The sequence below is a fragment of the Scyliorhinus torazame genome, chromosome 7, assembly GCF_047496885.1.
Source record: "Scyliorhinus torazame isolate Kashiwa2021f chromosome 7, sScyTor2.1, whole genome shotgun sequence".
Classification (NCBI taxonomy): Eukaryota; Metazoa; Chordata; class Chondrichthyes; order Carcharhiniformes; family Scyliorhinidae; genus Scyliorhinus; species Scyliorhinus torazame.
The window spans coordinates 98,263,853-98,283,310 of NC_092713.1; the positions used below are offsets into that span (position 1 = coordinate 98,263,853).

The 19,458-nt window shown below is 44.6% G+C and overlaps 1 protein-coding gene across 1 annotated transcript in view; it reads right to left on the reverse strand.

Moving 5' to 3' along the window:
- Window positions 1–3,127: 3,127 nt before the first annotated feature.
- LOC140426400 (leptin receptor gene-related protein) overlaps window positions 3,128–19,458 on the reverse strand; it is a 33,183-nt gene continuing 16,852 nt past the window's right edge. Inside the window, exons 3-4 of the mRNA XM_072511118.1 lie at window positions 13,380–13,566; window positions 3,128–5,756 (exon numbers count right to left, since the gene is read on the reverse strand). Of these exons, the coding sequence (XP_072367219.1) occupies window positions 5,640–5,756; window positions 13,380–13,566 (304 nt within the window). The 3' untranslated portion in view covers window positions 3,128–5,639. The remainder of the gene's footprint in view (window positions 5,757–13,379; window positions 13,567–19,458) is intronic.

The window sequence follows — 19,458 nt, forward strand, 5'->3', positions numbered from 1 at the left end:
AGTACCTCAGAGGTACTGGAGCGGTTCGGACTTGGAACAGGGTTCACCGCCTGGGTGAAACCCTTGTACAGCACTCCCACGGCGAGCGTACGGACAAATACCACCAGCTCTAAGTACTTCCAGCTGCACAGAGGCACAAGGCAGGGATGCCCGCAATTCCCCTTGCTATTTCCCCTGGCAATCGAACCACTAGCGATCCCCCTTAGAGCGGCAAAGAACTGGAAGGAGATCCAGAGAGCAGAGTCTCGCTCCTCTACATCTCGGACCCGCGAAGCAGCATGGAAGGAACCATGGTGCTCTTGAAAGAGTTTGGAGTCTTCTCGGGCTACAAACTTAACCTGAGCAAAAGAAGATCTTCTCGGTGAACCTGCAACGGGGTGGGGCAGAGCTGGAGGGGTTGCCTTTTAAATCCCCAACACAAATTCCGCTACCTGGGGATCCAAATCGCTCATGAGTGGACAGGGTTCCACAAGTGGAACCTGGCCAGCCTGATGAAGTAAAAAAGGTCCTGCAGAGATGGAACACACTCCCACTCTCCCTGACGAGGAAGGTGTAGACGATCAACGTACGATGAACGTACTGCCCAGGTTCCTCTACCTGTTCCGAACCATCCCAATCTACATCCTAAAGACCTTTTTCAATTCACTAGGCAAACTGATTATGGCATTTGTGTGGGACAGGAAGAACGCAAGGATCCCAAAGAGAGTACTGCTGAGAGCGAGATCCATGGGGGGGCCTAGCACTCACAAACCTGCAATATTATCACTGGTCAGCAACTGCGGCGAGTAAAGGGATGGATAAAGGAGGTGGCAGTCTTTTGGGTCTCAGAACAGTCAGATCCATTTATGGGGAGGAGGGCTCCACAATCGTCCGCCGTAGAATCCTGCTCAGCTGGTGGTCAGCAGCACCACCTAAAGCTGCAGACTGGCTGTCTGACCTGTCGGAATTTCTCCAAATGGAGAATATTAAATTTGTCATACGAGGGTCAGAAGAGGGCTTCCACAAACCATGGGAGCCATTTACTCGGTTGTTCCAAGTCCTGTTTGTAGCCAACAACTAAGAAGTCAGGGGCGACATGGTAGCACAGTGGTTAGCATAGTTGCTTCGCGGCTCCAGGGTCCCAAGTTCGATTCCCAGCTTGGGTCACTGTCTGTGCGGAGTCTGCACGTTCTCCCCGTGTCTACGTGGGTTTCCTCTGGGTGCTCCAATTTCCTCCCACAATCCAAAGATGTGCAGGTTAGGTGGATTGGCCATGCTAGATTGCCCTTAGGGTCCAAAAAGGTTGGGTGGGGTTACTGGGATAGGGTGGAGGTGTGGGCTGAGGTAGGGTGCTCTTTCCAAGAGCTGGTGCAGACTCGATGGGCCGAATGGCCTCTTTCTGCACTGTAAATTCTATGTAATCTATGTAAGCCGAGTGGGTGCTTATGGAGGGCTCTTGCAGAGGGACATCCCTCTGGGCCCTAGCCATGGCGGCTCTCCCATCCCCACCTAATAACTATTCAAGAGCTCAGTAGTGGTAGCAACACTCCGACCATGGAACCAACTGCGACAGCATTTCGATCTAACCAAAATGACAAGGCCCCCATCTGCAACAACCACAGGTTCACGCCGGCGACAAGGAATGTCAACTTCAAAAGGTGGAGACAGGATGGGGAGGACGCTGACAGTTAGTGACTTTTACATCAGCAATAGGCTAACAACACTCGAGGAACTGACAGAAAGATTTAAGCTGATGGGGCGGGGAAAACGATCCAAAAAGGTCAAAACGTCCTTCGAAGGGAAACAAGGTCGTATCCACGGCCACCACAACAATTGCTGCGAGAGGACCTGTGGGGTGCGGACATCCGAGGAAAAGGGTACTGTGTTGACATGTACGGGTGACTGCTAAGGAGGGGGAACCAATACCCAACTGGACGAGACGAGGGAGAAGTGGGAGGACTTGGGGTTTGAAATAGGGTGGAGACTCTGGAGCGAAGCACTGCATAGGGTAAACTCCACTGCCACTTGCGCAAGGCTAAGCCTAATGCAGCTAAACGTAACCAGAACCCGAATGAGCAGGTTCTTCCCGGAGGTGGAGGACAAATGTGAACATGCCAAGGAGACATGGCCAACCACGCCCACATGTTCTGACTTGCCCCAGACTTGTTGGGTTTTGGACAGCCTTCTTCGAGGCAATGTCCAAGGTGGTGGGGATGAGGGTGGAGCCATGCCCAAGAGTGGCAGTCTTCTGGGTCTCAGAACAGTCAGATCTATTCATGGGTAGGACCGACGCCCTTGCCTTTGCCTCCATAATCACCCGCCGTAGAATCCTGCTCAGCTGGTCAGCAGCGCCGCCTAAAGCTGCAGACTGGCAGTCCGACCTGTTGGAATTTTTCCAAATGGAGAAAATTAAATTTGCCATCAGAGGGTCAGAAGAGGGCTTCCACAAAACATGGGAGCCATTTACTCAGTTGTTCCAAGACCTGTTTGTAGCCAACAACTAAGAAGCTAAAGAACAGAAGGGGGCAACCACGACACAGCAAGGAGGGGCGTGGGCAGGGAGTCATGGAACCCAACCATCTCCAACAAAAGAAGCATGAGAAGCAGTACCACACCATAACAGGAACAGGGTACAAGCACAGATGAGGGAAGGCAGCAAGACATTTGACAGGAGGAGGAGAGGGAGAGGGGGGGGGGTGCAGGGGAAACAGCCAGAACCAAAAAAAACAATGGGGAACAAAAAAACAGGAAATCACAACCACCACTGTAAATAATGCAAGAGAAAGAATGATGATATATGTATATTAATAATTGAGACAGACCGTTGTGTAAATATTTTTCTTTATCCTCTCTCTCCTACTGTTTTTGCCCACACCTTTCCTAGGTTGTCGAAAATTGGGTGCAATGATAATGATAATCTCTATCAGTGTCACAATAGGCTTACATTTACACTGCAATGACGTTACTGTGAAATATTGTACTGGTGACGGGGGAGGCGAGGTTCAGGTACATAAGATTTCATCTGCATCCAACCACATATCTGGCTTTGGAGTGCTTGATATCAGTCTTAAAATGGGAAGACATTTTATTTCCCTCCATTAACATCCTTTACTTAGATATACAAACAATTCAACAAATAACAAAAAAGTCTATGTTTGCATTTTATTCACATAATGAAATTCAAACAGGAAACTATTTAGAAATAAACTACAGACACAAACCTATTTCATTAAGTTTGTTAATTTACATTGTATACAGTGAAAAAGTATTGAAAACGTATTGACAATAACATTCAGTAAACATTTCACATATAAAAGTTTAAAAGTAGTTTGTGACATTCGAAACTTACAATGTTCCCACAGTTATAATAAACTTCAACCAAAGGGGCACTATTTTATTTTTTAAATCGTCTTCCCCCCACAAAAAAAAAATAATTTCCAACTTGTAGAGAAAAACTTAATTTGTTCAATAAGTTTGAAAAGATCAAGAATCAATATGCCATTCTGGAATGCTTTATTTATACCAACTGCACAATAGGGAAAGTTAAACAGTTTTGTTTCCAACTTAGTGCAATATTTAATTGAACAATCCAAAGGAAGAAATTGAGTAGAGGTCGGTTATCAGCATGCAAAATAATAATGCTGGTTACTTCGCAAGTGATATTTTGGGTTTAGTTTTTATATAAGCAATGACTAACATTATTTAAGATATGCATCATTTCTAAATGTTACTGTACAGTTGACATTAATAGCTGATAAAGTTTGGCTGAAAATTTAACCCAGAAAAAAGAACTGATTTAAGACATTAAATACACAAAATAATGGCATAAAAGAAAATATAATACGTCAGAATATTTTAACCCTATTAGATTTTGGTTGAATTTTAAATGGCAAGGCCAGAAATTACAGTTGACAATATTAATACAACAAAGAATATACTTTGATCACCATTGTTATTTAATGGAGGCACTAAATTAATGCACCCATTAAAAAAACAGGAGCTAAATCAAAATGTACAGTATTAGACATTCATCTAATGTCATCAAACTTAGCCTTCGATAATTTAATTAGATGCATATCATACTGTATTGTACAACTGCGTAGTAAAACTTCCTCTTAAAGAACACATTACATGGCCTTGGTTACAAGTTACCAGGTCATTCAGGAAATTGAGAAAGCAAAGCAGTAATTGTCAAGATGCCCACATGATTTAAATTTAACTTTTTTTTTTCCTTTTGTTCCATTTTAAAAGACAAAGTTGAAAAAAACACAGCAAAGGTTATTCCATTTACACCAAATGGCAAAGCATGGTAGCAATGCTTTGAACAAATATGCAATTCTACAAGCATGGCACTCAAAAAGTCACATTTATCTATAGCTCTTTGGGCTTGGCTTAATGCTGGAATCAAACCAGTTGTCAAGGGGACACATTAACCAAATGCTGAGACAACTGCTACCCACAATTGCCAAATTATCATTGTTTGCAAGCAGTACATAATACAATGTTTCCATTTTTCATAATTCCTTAACAAATTTCAGATGCTCAAATTATGCACGGGCTCAACACAGCACCTTTCTAATGCAGAGATCCTACTCACAGAATTTAATGTAAATACATTGATGAAATGATAAAGGTCTGCACTTAATCAAATAATCCCCCCTTCAAAATATAAGTCAGTTTCAGAAAGGGTAGGACATTCTGTTAATACGATGCTAAAAGTGTCCAGAAGATTTTGTTTTAAATGAAAAGAGTAATGTTACCATTTCATAACATTTCAAACCCTTTGACTAGTGTGTAACTGCTAAAGAGAAAGATTTGGGGATCGAAGATGCACTGAGTTTCATTTACTAACACAATCTGGTTCTTAAAAAGCATTATGAATCTTTACACAAGCATGTCAAAACCGTAGAGACTGAAGTTTTTAAAGGAGTGAACATTAGCATTCTATCCATTCAAAATGATGGGCATGGCTACACAAGATGCATTGAAACGGCTTTGGCACCAAGATACATATTAAGGTTAAAAAGGGTATCTGTGCAAAGTGCGTTACCACGTCAATGCTATTTGATGCATGTTCCTTTTCTTAAATAGAGACAGCACAAGCAATTGTCCCATAGGAGTTATTTATCTCTATACTTCCAGAGTGGGCCAGTAAGTCAGTTACAATAACATGAGTGCAATAGAGATCGCGTCAGGTCTTATCATTAGGCTTTTTATTTTTAAAATGCTTGAAATAAATTTTAATTTTTAAAAAGGGATTTGATATGGGACAGAAATTTAGAAGAGGCCCCAGGATCTACTTTCTCCTCTCGAATCTAACATTATCGCCACAACATACAAAAAATAAAATTTTGTGGAGTTGATGGCATCATGCACCAAGTAAATAATTTTGTCCACTGGTCTATGCAAGAAACTATTTGCATATTACCATTTCAGTTCAAGTAAAATTGCCAATTTGGAGATGTGACCGTTTAGTTAAGATGCAGATAAAGAAATCATTAAAATACAATAATGATCCTTGGTTCTAAATGTCTACAGTTAATTGCAAATGCAGCATTAAAAATAGTGTTGTATACTGCACTTTTAAGGTTGGAGTTTTGTAATACAATTCAGTTTCAATGCCAATCAAAGGGTCTTCATATCCAAGTTCCATCACAACACTACCACTGTTCCCAGCTAAAGTCATCACCTCTACCAAATACTAAGAAAAAGCCCAAAATGGTGAGGAAGATTACTGCATTGCCTGCCAGCACGAGTCCACAGGCTCCCCACTGGATCTGAAATGTGAAACACAGGATACAAATTTCAATATAGTAGTCTTATAAATAGTATAACATTGAACAATGAGCACAATCAATTAGATTGACTTTTTTTTTTAAATTTAGAGTACCCAATTCATTTTTTCCAATTAAGGGGCAATTTAGCGTGGCCAATCCACCTAGCCTGCACATCTTTTGGGTTGTGGGGGTGAAACGCACGCAAACACGGGGAGAATGTACAAACTCCACACGGACAGTGACACAGAGCCGGGATCGAACCTGGGACCTCGGCACCGTGAGGCAACAGGGCTAACCCACTGTGCCACCGTGCTGCCCTTAAATTGACGTATTTTATATGCAGCTCACATGGCTGTTATCATACTCTGGCTGAGGTCTGTCCTCACACTCCGTGTGACTCTCCATAATGAAGGAAACAATTCAGATGAAGCATCATCACTGAAACAAGTAATTTTTAAGCCAATCAGAAAGGGCTGCCCAGATGGACTATATTACCCAGATGATAATCTCTGGATCGAAAGAAGGGAAGAATGTTGTTGGATAGAAATAGTTTGCATCCATATATGAATTATAGTGTGCAGTGGTCCAAACAACTGGTTATGTATATGTTTGATTTTTCTCCTGAATCCTTCCTAACCCTTCATTTTTTTTCCCTATAGTCTTTTGAAAGTGAGACTTTAGCCATAGTGGCAAAACAGAGGTGTACAAGACATGATCAAAGGAAATAGAGTTCATGTTGGGACTGCATAACCTATGAAATATAGGTTGTGTGCTTAACAAATCACTCTTCAGAATTCTCCGTTTTCAACAATACTGCCACGGGATGGTACAATTGGAAGGCATGATGGAAGATTAAAACAAATAGAATTCTCTATCAGGCTTCCATCATGTTTTTATGGTAGTCCAGTCAACTGGCACATACATTTGTTTTTTTGACACAAAATCGTTTTTGTACATGTACTGATTGATTGGCCTGCCCCTCAACTGCATTAGAAACTATTTCAATTAAAAATAATTGAACAATAAATTGCAAAATATATAATAGATATTACAAAACTAAAACGGATTTTCAATAAATATATTGGCTACTCTAAATTTTTAAAAACAAATGTTTTGCAGAAATGATTACGCGTCATGGTGCTATTATCTCTGATGCATCTATCCGTGGCACCCGGCATGCTGTCTCTTGGTGACACCATTTGACAACACATCAGAGGTTTCACATGAACATTGACAATACCTCGTGCTCATCACCACTACCTCTCTCCATCTAGTCACTGTTTCTAAATTGTAAGACTGCTTGTTCAGTGTTCAGCATTCGATAAGCAGAAATTTCCTCCAAACAACTGTTGGGAAAACCAAAGCCATTGCCTTCAATGCCTCCCATAAACTCCATCCTTTATCCACCGACATCATCTCTCTACCCAAGGCCGAGCCAGACTACTGCCAATCTTGGTTTTCTATTTAATCCCAAGATGAACTTCCAACCACGTTCCATGCAATCACCAACAACATCTATTCCACTCCGTAACATTGTACGATTCCAAACCTGCTTCAGTTCATCTGCTGCTGAAATCTTCATCCGCACCTTTGACACCTCTGGACTTTATTGCAATGCACTTCTGGTCAGACTCTCAGCTTCCACCCATCATAAAACTTAAGAGCATCCAAAATTCTGCTACTGCATTCAAACTCACATCAAGACCTGTTCACTATCACTCCTGTGCTAGCTGACCCACATTGCTCCCTGATTGAGCAATACCTCAATATTCAAATTCTCACCTTTGTTTTTAAATCTTGCTGTTTGTGTTTACCCCTCATCTCTTCCAAGGTTTACACTCCTCCAATTCTGGCAACTTGCACATGCCTGATTTTAATCGCTCCAACACTGGCAGCCATACAGTCAGCTGCTAAGCATCTAAGCTCTGCAAATCCCTCCCTAAACCTCTCTGTCCCGCACTCTCCCTTTAAAACATTCCTTAAACCTACTTCAATCCTCCTAATATCTCCTTACGCTGCTTGGTGTCAGATTATTTTTGATAATGGTCCTGGGAAGCACCTTGGGCTGTTTTATTACATTAAATGTGCTATGTAAATAAAAGTTGTTTTAAGCATGATTTTGAATAGGTAAAGAAGAAATTATGAATGATACAGATCAGGAATAAAGTTAGTAGAAAACAATGACATTTTCAATGAGAATCCTAAATGAAAGATTATGTTTTGAGTGAGTTCTCATCAAGCATGCCACCCCAAAAGGTTAACCGCTCTTTCTCTTGCGATGTCTAAAGAGCAAATGAACTTGCATATACAGCATCTTCGCAGGATGCCCCAAAGTATTTTACAGCCAATTAAATACTTTTAAAATGTAGACACTGTTGTAATATAGGAATACTTTGAAGATGCCATGCATTTCCTGATTATTCTATAGGTTTATGTTCAAAAGATTTACAAATTTGTGTTTGGAAAATTAATATTCTGTAAATCAACTTATTTACACATAAGCTTGACATGGCAGATGATGCTTTGCAACTGCAGAAGGTGCGCGCTCCTGGATGCCGGTGTAATCCAGGGCAAGTACGTGCACAAGAGTCTGCGGCTTGAGGAACCTCGTCTCACAGAGTCATTGAGCTGGAGGCTGAGCTGTGGACACTGCGATGCATCAGGGAGGGGCAAAGTTACCTGAACAAGGAAGCAGACACATCCCTTAAGATAGGGTCACCTTTGGTCAGTGGGCAGGGAAAGGCAGGAGGGGGTGACGGAGAGTGACGCAGGAATGGGGACCCAAAAGGAAGAAGTGGAGGAACCTCAGCCTTTATAATCTTCCAACAGGTTCAAGGTAACTGGTATAGATGAAAGTAGGGGCTGCAGGGTGCATGAGAAAACTGGCCGTGGTGCTGTTGAAGTAGGGGGAGCTAATAGAATGTAGTGATAGTAAGGGACAGTATAGTCAGGGGGACAGACAGTTCTCTGCAGCTGACAGCAGGAGTCCAAGCGCTGTGTTGCCAGCCTGCTGCAAAGGTTTGGGACATATGCTCAGAGCTGGAGAAAAGTTTGGAGTGGGAGGGGGAGGATCCTGTGATTGTGGGCCACATTGTTACTAACAACATAGGTGAGCAAGGAAAGGGATTCTGCTGAGAGAGTATGTGGAGCTAGAGCCTAAACTAAAAAGCAGAACCTCAAAAAGGTAATAAACTCTGGATTATAACTTGAATCACAAACAAATTGGCATAGGCCAAATCAGATTAGAGTATTAAACGTCTGGTTCAAAGATTGTTCTGGGAGCAATGGATTTCAATTCATGGGGCACTGGCATCAAACTGGGGAAAGTGGGAATTGTACTGTTGGCATGATGTTCACCGGAACTGTGATGGGAAGAGTGCTCTGGTGACCAGTATAACTCAGGTTATAGGGAGTGGGGGGGGGCTTTAAATGTGTTAGTTCAGGTAAGGTTCACTTGGCTGGGGAAGGGTGGGTTATCTTATCAGGAAAGGTTGGGCCTGCATTCACTGGAGTTTTGAAGAATGAGGTGATCTTATTGAAACTTCCAAGATCCTGAGGGGATTTGACAGGGCGATTGTTCAAAGGATGTTTCCCTTGTGGAAGAGACTAGAACGAGGGGTCAAGTTTGAAAATAAGGGGTGTTGCATTTAAGACAGAGAAATATTTTTTCTTGGAGACCATTGTGAATCTTTGGAAATCTCTTCCCTAGAGAGTGGTGGAGACAGGGTCAATGAATATTTTTAAGGCAGAGTTAGATTGACTCCTACTATAGAGTGTTATTATTATGCATCGTCATATTTAAATCAGGTGCTGCAGTGTCATCCGTAAGTGCTGTGGCATCATCCATAGGTGCGGGTGACTTTTAATTCAGAAAACGGTTTACTCTTCCTTGAATTCTTCTGAACTTCACGTTAGTCTCTGTTCATTTAACTCCAGACACAGTGTCCGTCCCAATTCCCAGGTTAGGAGGGCAAATTATACTTTCGGAAGTCTGCTTCTTTGCAGCTCCAGTCTTTCTTCTGGCAGAGTTGAGAGATGTTTACTCCCTAAGATCCTGCCTCCAACTGCTCTCAAATTACCTGAACTAAAACTTAAAAGCTTTTTAACTTACAAGGACCTTCAGTTGCTAAGCAACGACCACATGCTTTTGCCTTTTATTTTTTTACACCATGAACCTCTCCAAGCACAATAGAAACCCAGTTGGAACTTAACCAACCCCATCACATACAAACACCTTTGTCAAGAATGAATCTAACTATAGGTTTTATCTTTACAGGCACAGAAACATTAAATTAAACACACGTAAAACTATACCTTATTTCTAATGTTTATCAATACCAATATCAAAATCTTAAAACCTTTATTTTCCGAACATTTGCATTAAGGTCAATCTGTCATGTGACTATCCATTCCATTAGCCAGCCCACGTCCTCATGAAGTTTATCACTATCCTCCTAAATGTTCACAACACCTCCTTAGTTTGTATCCTCTGCCAATGCTGAAACTGTGCCCTGTACATCCAAATCTAAGTCACTATTTGAAAAAAAACAGTACTCCTCGTCCCGGTCCTTTGGGAACACCACTGTGTACCTTCTTCCAGTTGGAAAAACAACTATTCACCACTGCTGTCTCTTCCCTACCACTTAGCCAATCATAAATCCATGCTGCTACTGCCCCTTTTATTCCATGGGCTTTAACCTTGCTGACAAGCCTGTTGCATGGCACTTTATCAAACACATTTTGGAAGTCTATGTACACCATATCAACTGCATCACCTTCATCAACTTTTTCTGTTACCTCATCAAGAAACACAAGTCAGGTTAGTTAAACATGAATTGCCTTTGACAAATCCACGCTGAATTTCCTTAATTAATCCACACTTGTCCAAGAGAGTGTTAATTTTGTCCCAGATTATCACTTCTACACATCGTCCCATTATCGAGGTTAAACTGACTGGCCTATAGTTGATAGATTTATCCTTTTTTGAACAAGGTAGTAATATTTGCAATTCTCCAGTCCTCTGGCGTCCTCCCCATTTTGAAGGAGGGCTGGAAGATTATGGCCAGTAGCTCTGCAATTTCCACCCTTACTTTCCTCAGTATTGCTGAAAAGAGAGACATGTTGCCAAAATGTTTCTTCTTGCACTCATCAAGACAGATAAAATGCCAAATTTCAAACAAACAGAACAATTCATTCTCAGATGCATCCCTTCTCGGATGGTGATGTCTAGCATGAGGGTACATAGCTTTAAATTGAGGGGAGATAGATATAAGACAGATGTCAGAGGTAGGTTCTTTACTCAGAAAGTAGTAAGGGCGTGGAATGCCCTGCCTGCAACAGTAGTGGACTCGCCAACACTAAGGGCATTCAAATGGTCATTGGATAGACATATGGACGATAAATGAATAGTGTAGATGGGCTTTAGAGTGGTTTCACAGTTCGGCGCAACATCGAGGGCCGAAGGGCCTGTACCGCGCTGCAATGTTCTATGTTCCTTTTACTATTTCTATGCCTATTGAAAGCATTGAATCCAACTGCGGTCAGTCTTTTCTCATGCTCTCTTTATCTTCTTTACTTTTCTGTACTTTCTATGTACATCTTGGCTCCTGCTTGTATTATCAGCCCAGCATCTGTCATTTGCAACTTTTTTCTGCATCATCTTAATCTCCATCTTTTACCATCCAGGAAGATCAGTCTTTGGTTTCCCTCCCTTTCCCCCCCGTAGGAACGAACCTCAATGATAACCAAACCACCTGCTCTTTAAAGTCAGCCCATTGTTCTGTTACAATTTTACCTGCAAATCTTCGCTTAAAAATTTACCTGGGACAGATTTGTTCTCACCCCGCTGAAATTGGCCCTCCCCCAATTCAGTTATCTTTACTTCAGATTGCTCCTCGTCCTTTTCCATAACGAACGTAAACTTTATAATGCTATGATCACCTTTCCCCAAAAGTCCCCCAACTGACACCTGATCCACTCAATCAACCTCATTCCCAGGGTCAAATCCAGCGATGCCTTTTCCGTCCTCTTTGGATTGGATACATACCGATCAAGAAATGTCTCCTGAACACGTCAGAAACTCTTCCCCTTTCTTGTTCTTCACACTATTACTATCCAAGTCTCTATTAGGATATTATAACTACTCTATAATTCTTCACCTCGCTATAATTCTCCTGAAAATCGACTATTTTATTCTTTCAAACTGGTAGGTGAACCCTAGAATGCACCAAGTAATGTAATAGTACCTCTATTGCTTCGTAATACAAGCCTAATACTAAGCACATTCATTTCTTGACACATCAGGATATCGTCCCTCTCCAGCACTATTACTCTTCGTAATCATTATAGTCATGAACCCCTCAGTGCAGAAGGAGGCCATTCAGTTCATTTGAGTCTGCACCGGCCTTTAGAAAGAGCACCCTACTTAAGCCCTATTCCCGTAACCCAGTAAGGCCACCTAAGCTTTTGGACACTAAGGGACAATTTAGCATAGCCAATCCACCTAAGCTGCACATCTTTGGATTGTGGGAGGAAACTGGAGTACCTGGAGGAAATCCACGCAGACACAGGGAGAAAGTGCAAACTCCACAGTCACCCTGGGCCAGAATTGAACCCGGGTCCCTGGCGCTCCAAGGCAGCAGTGCTAACCACTGTGCCGCCGAGTCACTCCTCTTTTCTTCCCTTTCCGATCTATGTACTGTGAACAGTTTTGGTCCCCTTGATGAGGGATGTAGTTGCATTAGAGGCAGTTCAGAGGAGGTTCACTAGATTTATTCCAGAGATATGGGGTTTGTCTTATGAAGAGAGATTGAGCAGTTTAGGCCTATACTCTCAAGTTTAGAAGAATGAGAGGAGATCCAATGGAGGTATTATAGATGATATACGGTATTGACAAAATAGACGTAGAGCGGATGCTTCCTTGTGGGCAATTTAGAATGAGGTCATAGTTTTAGGATAAGGGGTAGCATATTTAAAACAGAGATGAGGAGGAATTACTTCTCGTAAAGGAATTTGTGAATCTGTGGAGTTCACTACCCCAATGTGCTGGACATGGAATAAATCTGAGGAGATATACAGATGGGTAATGAAGAACGGGCAGGAGTTGAGGCTGAGGTCATATTGAATGGCAGAGCAGGCTTGAGGGGCTAAATTGCCTAATCCTGCTCCTAGTTATGTTCTTATCTTGAACACTTTGTATCCAGAAATACTTAGTATCTAATCCTACCCTTTTCTGAGCCAAATCTTCATTATCACCACAACATCAAATTCCCCTATGACTGTTTGCATCTGCAGCTCAACTGCTCATGAATTAGCAAAGACTTATGAATAATTAATCTGTTTTCTCTTTCTCGGCTGGGGAAACAGTTAACCATCTGGGATATGAGAATGTAATAGGCATGATGGTTATTGGAGCACCCTCCAACTCTCTCCATGTTACATCAATTATTATTTATTTTTGGTCTTCTAGCATTACTAATATAAATTCAAGCTCTTCTAATTCCACATTTGAAAAAATAATAATTTAACACCAAGTATTCCACTTTTGACATCCAGAAAAGCACTAGGAGATGATAAAACAGAATAAGGCGGCATTTGTTGGTAGGTGTTTGAACTGATACTTACCACTGAAACTCGAGCAAGAATTATTGGGAGCCCAAAGGCAGAAACAACGATCCCTGTGGTGAAGAAATATGCAAGTTCACGACAGGCACTGCTTGCTGCATCAGTGTCATCTCCCAATCTTCGTGCAATAAAGCTCGGAATAGGTGACAGGAAGTAAAATATCAGCACAAACAATGGCCAGTAAACACTGTAGCGGGATTAAAAATGGAAGAGCAAATTAATCAAAATGGTAAGATGATTGTTAAAAGCCTGTAACAAACTCCACTGGAACAAACATCTGTATGCCTCTGATGAAAGCAGGGATTGATATTGCCGAACTGCCATTTCATAAAACGGTTAGCATAACAAACTCCAAAGCCCTTAACAGAGTAACCCAAGTTATAGCCATTATGCAAATAAGGTTGAGAGGAATAGCAAAAATGATAATGCATTTAGGCAAAGTTTGGGATTTAAAACTTATAGGCGGTAGGAAAAAGGCAATCATCAGGAAGATGGAATACGGAAATAAATTTCCATTTTGTGAGGATTCAAAAAAAATGTGTTAATAAGAAATACTGGGATTGATAATGCTTCACTTTCTAATTGGTGGTTTCCTAGGATTTGTTTAAGAATAATTTCCTCTACAACCCTCTGGAATTTTAATTCTATGATAACATTTTCTTATGTAATGCAGCTTCTAATGCACTGACAACCTGTAAATTATTTTTCTTTTAGACTCAAAGGGGATGCCATGAAATTCTGAACTCAAGCAGGGCAATGGAGAGGATGCAAGAGTGAGAGAACGGAAGAGAGTGCAAACTAAAAGGAATGAGAGAACACACAACACGAATTGACAATGGAGAAAGCAGCATGGACTGGTCATGGAAGAATTTGATGTTTCAGAAGGCGGTTGTCATGATATTCAAACACACACATCATGATGGACACACCAACAGGCAAATCAGAGCACACAACACCACAACCAATCACAGACAAGAACACCAACCACATAAAAAGCACGAGCACGACACCTGGTGGTCAGTAGGTCTGGGGATAAAGAAACAGGGAAGAGCTGTTGAAACATCACAAGCAGGGAACCCCCACGTGCAGAGTGCAAAGACAAAACTGTACATAGTAAGTTTAAATAAAATAGCGTTGTACCATATACAACCGTGTTGGCTCATCTGTGTGTCAGAACACCCAACACCACATGGTACAGGAGTGGATCGATACCTGCCTACTAACCTGCCATTCTGGACATGGACCACACCGACAAACCGCAGCCGATGCAAGTCGCGGGGAACCTAGGTACCAATTGGAAGCTCTACAGGCAGCGATTTGACCTGTACATCCGTGCCACCGAAAAACAGAGTGCCTCGGATGACACGAAGATTGCAATGCTCCTCTTCTACGCAGGTCAGCACGCCACCAACGTCTTCAACTCACTGGTGTTCGAAGAAGGCGAGAACCAATCCAAATATGACACGGTCATCCTCAAACTGGACCAGCACTTTCAAGTTGAAGTAAATGAAAGTTTTGAAAGATACCTCTTTCAGCAACGCCTGCAAGGTAAGGAGGAGCTTTTTCAACCCTTCTTGACGCACCTCCAGATTCTAGCGCAGTCCTGCGGTTACGGCACCACCACAGAGTCCATGATCAGGGACCAGATTGTTTTTGGCGTTGCCTCTAGTGGCCTACGCCAGCAGCTTCTTAAAATGAAAAGCCTCACCTTAGCGTCTGCTGTGGAAGCCTGTGTCCTCCACGAAAATGCTACCTGCCGTTTTGCCCGATTTCAGGCGTCCGAGTTGGCACGGAGGGGGTCCCCAGCCGTCGAATCGGCAAGCCAGGCCGCCCACGACGTCGAACGCATGCAGGCCGTCGATTACTTCCCGACCCACGGCCCGGACGACAGCGGCCGCTTCCCGCGCTTTTCGCGGTCTCCCGCGCAGGTGCGCGCCAAAAATAACGGCCACAACGAGGGACGCACTGCGCAGGCGCGCCCACCGCAAGATCGCACTGCACATGCGCAGTGGCGCAACGAACGCCGTGACGTCATGACGTGCGGCAATTGTGGAGCTCTACATTTAAAAGGGCAATGTCCTGCAAAAAACCGACAGTGCCTCAGATGTGGCAAGATGGGCCACTACGCAGCCCACTGTCGTTCGGCTCAACCCATGGATCCGGCGCATCCTCGACAATCTCGCAGACAAGTCAGGACCGTCCAGCCCACGCATCAAGACTTCCAGTTAAGTGATGCAGATGACCAGGATGCCTTCCGCGTTTCCGTCATTGATGTCAACAAGGTCAATGCCATCAATCCAGCCGATGAGTGGTGTGCCACCCTGACGGTCAACCGATCGCGCGTCGCCTTCCGTCTGGACACCGGCGCATCCGCCAACCTGATTGCATATTCTGCAGTCCAGGCCATGAAGGTCAAACCACCCATCACGCCATCCCGGCTCAAGATGGTTGACTATAACGGGAACGTCATCCCGTCCATAGGATCTTGCCAGCTACAGGTGACTCACAAGATGTACACGGCCACACTCCCCTTCGAAGTTGTCGGCTCATCAAAGGACTCGTTACTGGGCGCACAGGCGTGTAAGGTCCTTCACCTGGTACAGCGCATTATGTCTCTCTCTCCAGATGAGATATCCGACTTCCCGGATGCTGAGTTCCACGCAAATCTCCATTCCCTCCTTGCTCACAACCAGGAGGTTTTTGAAGGCATGGGGACATTGCCATACACGTACAAGATTCGACTCAGACCGGACGCCATCCCTGTCGTTCACGCACCTCGCAGGGTTCCTGCGCCACTCAAAGACCGCCTCAAGGCACAACTGCAGATTCTTCAGGACCAAGGGGTCCTATCCAGGGTCACGGAGCCCACGCCATGGGTCAGCTCCATGGTCTGTGTAAAGAAGCCCTCTGGCGAGCTCCGTATATGTATAGATCCTAAAGATCTGAATAACAACATCATGCGGGAACACTATCCCATCCCGAAACGAGAGGACCTCACCAGCAAGATGGCGCGAGCCAAAATATTCACCAAATTGGATGCGTTCAAAGGATTCTGGCAGATCCAACTGGACCCGGCCAGCCGAAGACTATGCACATTCAACACCCCTTTTGGCAGATTCTGCTACAACCGGATGCCATTCGGCATCATCTCAGCATCTGAAGTTTTCCACCGCATTATGGAGCAGATGATGGAAGGCATCGAAGGGGTACGTGTATATGTGGACGATATCATCATTTGGTCCACCACTCCGCAGGAACACATGCATCGTCTACGACGTGTCTTCACCCGCATACGACAAAATGGCCTGCGTCTCAACCGTGCGAAGTGTGCCTTCGGCCAGACGGAGCTGAAATTCCTCGGGGACCACATCTCAAGGTCAGGGGTCCGTCCCGATGCGGACAAGGTTAGCGCCATCACAGCCATGCCACGACCGGCTGACAAGAAGGCTGTCTTAAGATTCCTGGGCATGGTCAACTTCCTTGGGAAGTTCATTCCCAACCTGGCTTCTCATACAACAAATATGCGCCATCTCGTAAAAAAATCGACAGAATTCAACTGGCACCAATCGCATCAGCGGGAATGGGAGGAGCTCAAGCACAAACTGGTCACGGCACCAGTGCTGGCCTTCTTTGACACGACTCGCCCTCCAAAGATCTCAACAGACGCCAGCCAATCTGGTATTGGAGCGGTACTCCTGCAAAAAGACAGCACGTCGTCATGGGCCCCGGTTGCATATGCCTCACGAGCCATGACCCCTACCGAACAGCGCTACGCGCAAATCGAAAAAGAATGCCTGGGCTTGTTAACTGGACTGGACAAGTTCCACGACTATGTGTATGGCCTGCCACGATTTACGGTCGAAACTGACCACCGCCCCCTGGTCAACATCATTAACAAAGACCTGAACGACATGACTCCTCGCCTCCAGCGCATCTTACTTAAACTCAGGAGGTACGATTTCGAACTGATCTACACTCCGGGGAAGGAGCTCATCGTGGCGGACACTCTTTCCCGAGCAGTGAGCACACCACCAGATGCGGAGGGGTTCGTGCGTCAAATTGAGGCACACTTAACTCTGACAGCAGCAAATCTGCCAGCTGATGATCCTAGTCTGGCCCACATACGCGCAGAGACGGCGACTGACCCCCTTCTGCAGCGAGTGATGCGCCACATGACGGAAGGGTGGCTCAAAGGGCAGTGCCCCCAGTTTTATAATGTGCGAGATGATCTTACCAACATAGACGGGGTCCTTATGAAATCACACAGGATCGTTATTCCGCACAGCGTGCGCCAGATGATTCTTCATCAACTACACGAAGGCCACTTGGGCGTCGAAAAATGCAGACGAAGGGCCCGGGAGGCGGTATATTGGCCGGGTATTAATGAAGACATAGCCAACATGGTGCTCAACTGCACAACCTGTCAGAGGTTTCAGCCGGCGCAACCTACGGAAACACTTCTACCACACGAGATGGTGACGTCCCCCTGGGCGAAGGTGGGTGTTGACCTATTTCACGCGCTCGGCAGAGATTACATCGTTATTATAGACTACTTCTCAAACTACCCGGAAGTCATGCCTCTCCATGATCTGACGTCGTCCGCAGTCATTGGGGCCTGCAAGGAAACATTTGCTCGCTATGGCATTCCAAGGACTGTCATGTCAGACAATGGACCCTGCTTCGCCAGCCGTGAATGGTCGTCCTTTGCCGAAGCATATGGTTTCACTCATGTGACATCCAGCCCTCTACATCCACAATCGAACGGGAAGGCTGAAAAGGGTGTCCACATCGCCAAGCGGCTCCTGTGCAAGGCGGCTGCTGCCGGATCGGACTTTAACCTTGCCTTGCTGGCCTATCGATCGGCCCCGCTATCCACGGGTCTCTCGCCAGCGCAGCTACTAATGGGTCGCTCCCTCAGGACGACGGTACCTTCCATCCTGGCACCAACAACAGACCATGAGACGGTTCTTCGGAACATGCAAATGCAGCGTGATCGCCAGAAAAGTCGGTACGACACACGAGCGACGGACCTGCCCCCCCTGTCCTCCGGAGACAAAGTACGCGTCCATCAACCGTATGGTGGCTGGTCAGCACCGGCCGAAGTCCTCCGACAAGTGGCTCCCCGCTCGTTCCTGGTTCGCATGCCGGATGGTTCAGTGCGTCGCCGCAATCGGCGCGCCCTTCGCCGACTTCCGCGCTCACAGCCACACAGTACGCACACGCCAGATCCTCAACAGGCTTCCGAGGATGACTTTGTGGAGCTGCCGCACATCACGCCCTTTCCATCGCCACCCATGGCCATGCCTGCACAGCAGCCGGTGGTTCTTGATCCACCCTTGAGGCGGTCAACCCGAACTCGTCGCAAGCCCATTAGACTGGACTTATAATACCGTTCATATGTTTAACAAGTTGCACAATTTTACATGATAACCTGTTGTTGTTTATCGTTCCAGATGTCGTCTGACTGGACAACTGTTCAAGTTTTTTTTTTCTTCTTCTCTCGTTCGCATTTATGTTATGTTATGGTACAACTTGGTTCATGTGACGCACCCGACATCGCCCCATGTACATAGTTCCGTCATATGCACATGCTGCACACGACACACACACACTCTTAGATGCACTCACGACACGATCATATTTATTACCACGTAGGCACATATCTTTGTAAAAAGGGGGGATGTCATGATATTCAAACACACACATCATGATGGACACACCAACAGGCAAATCAGAGCACACAACACCACAACCAATCACAGACAAGAACACCAACCACATAAAAAGCACGAGCACGACACCTGGTGGTCAGTAGGTCTGGGGATAAAGAAACAGGGAAGAGCTGTTGAAACATCACAAGCAGGGAACCCCCACGTGCAGAGTGCAAAGACAAAACTGTACATAGTAAGTTTAAATAAAATAGCGTTGTACCATATACAACCGTGTTGGCTCATCTGTGTGTCAGAACACCCAACACCACAGCGGTGAAGTTGTGGCAGTTTAGGAACTAAGAGAAACAGGAAGGGCCCTTACAACCTTGACTACACCCCCTCTCCCACTCCCACAGGTCCAATACACC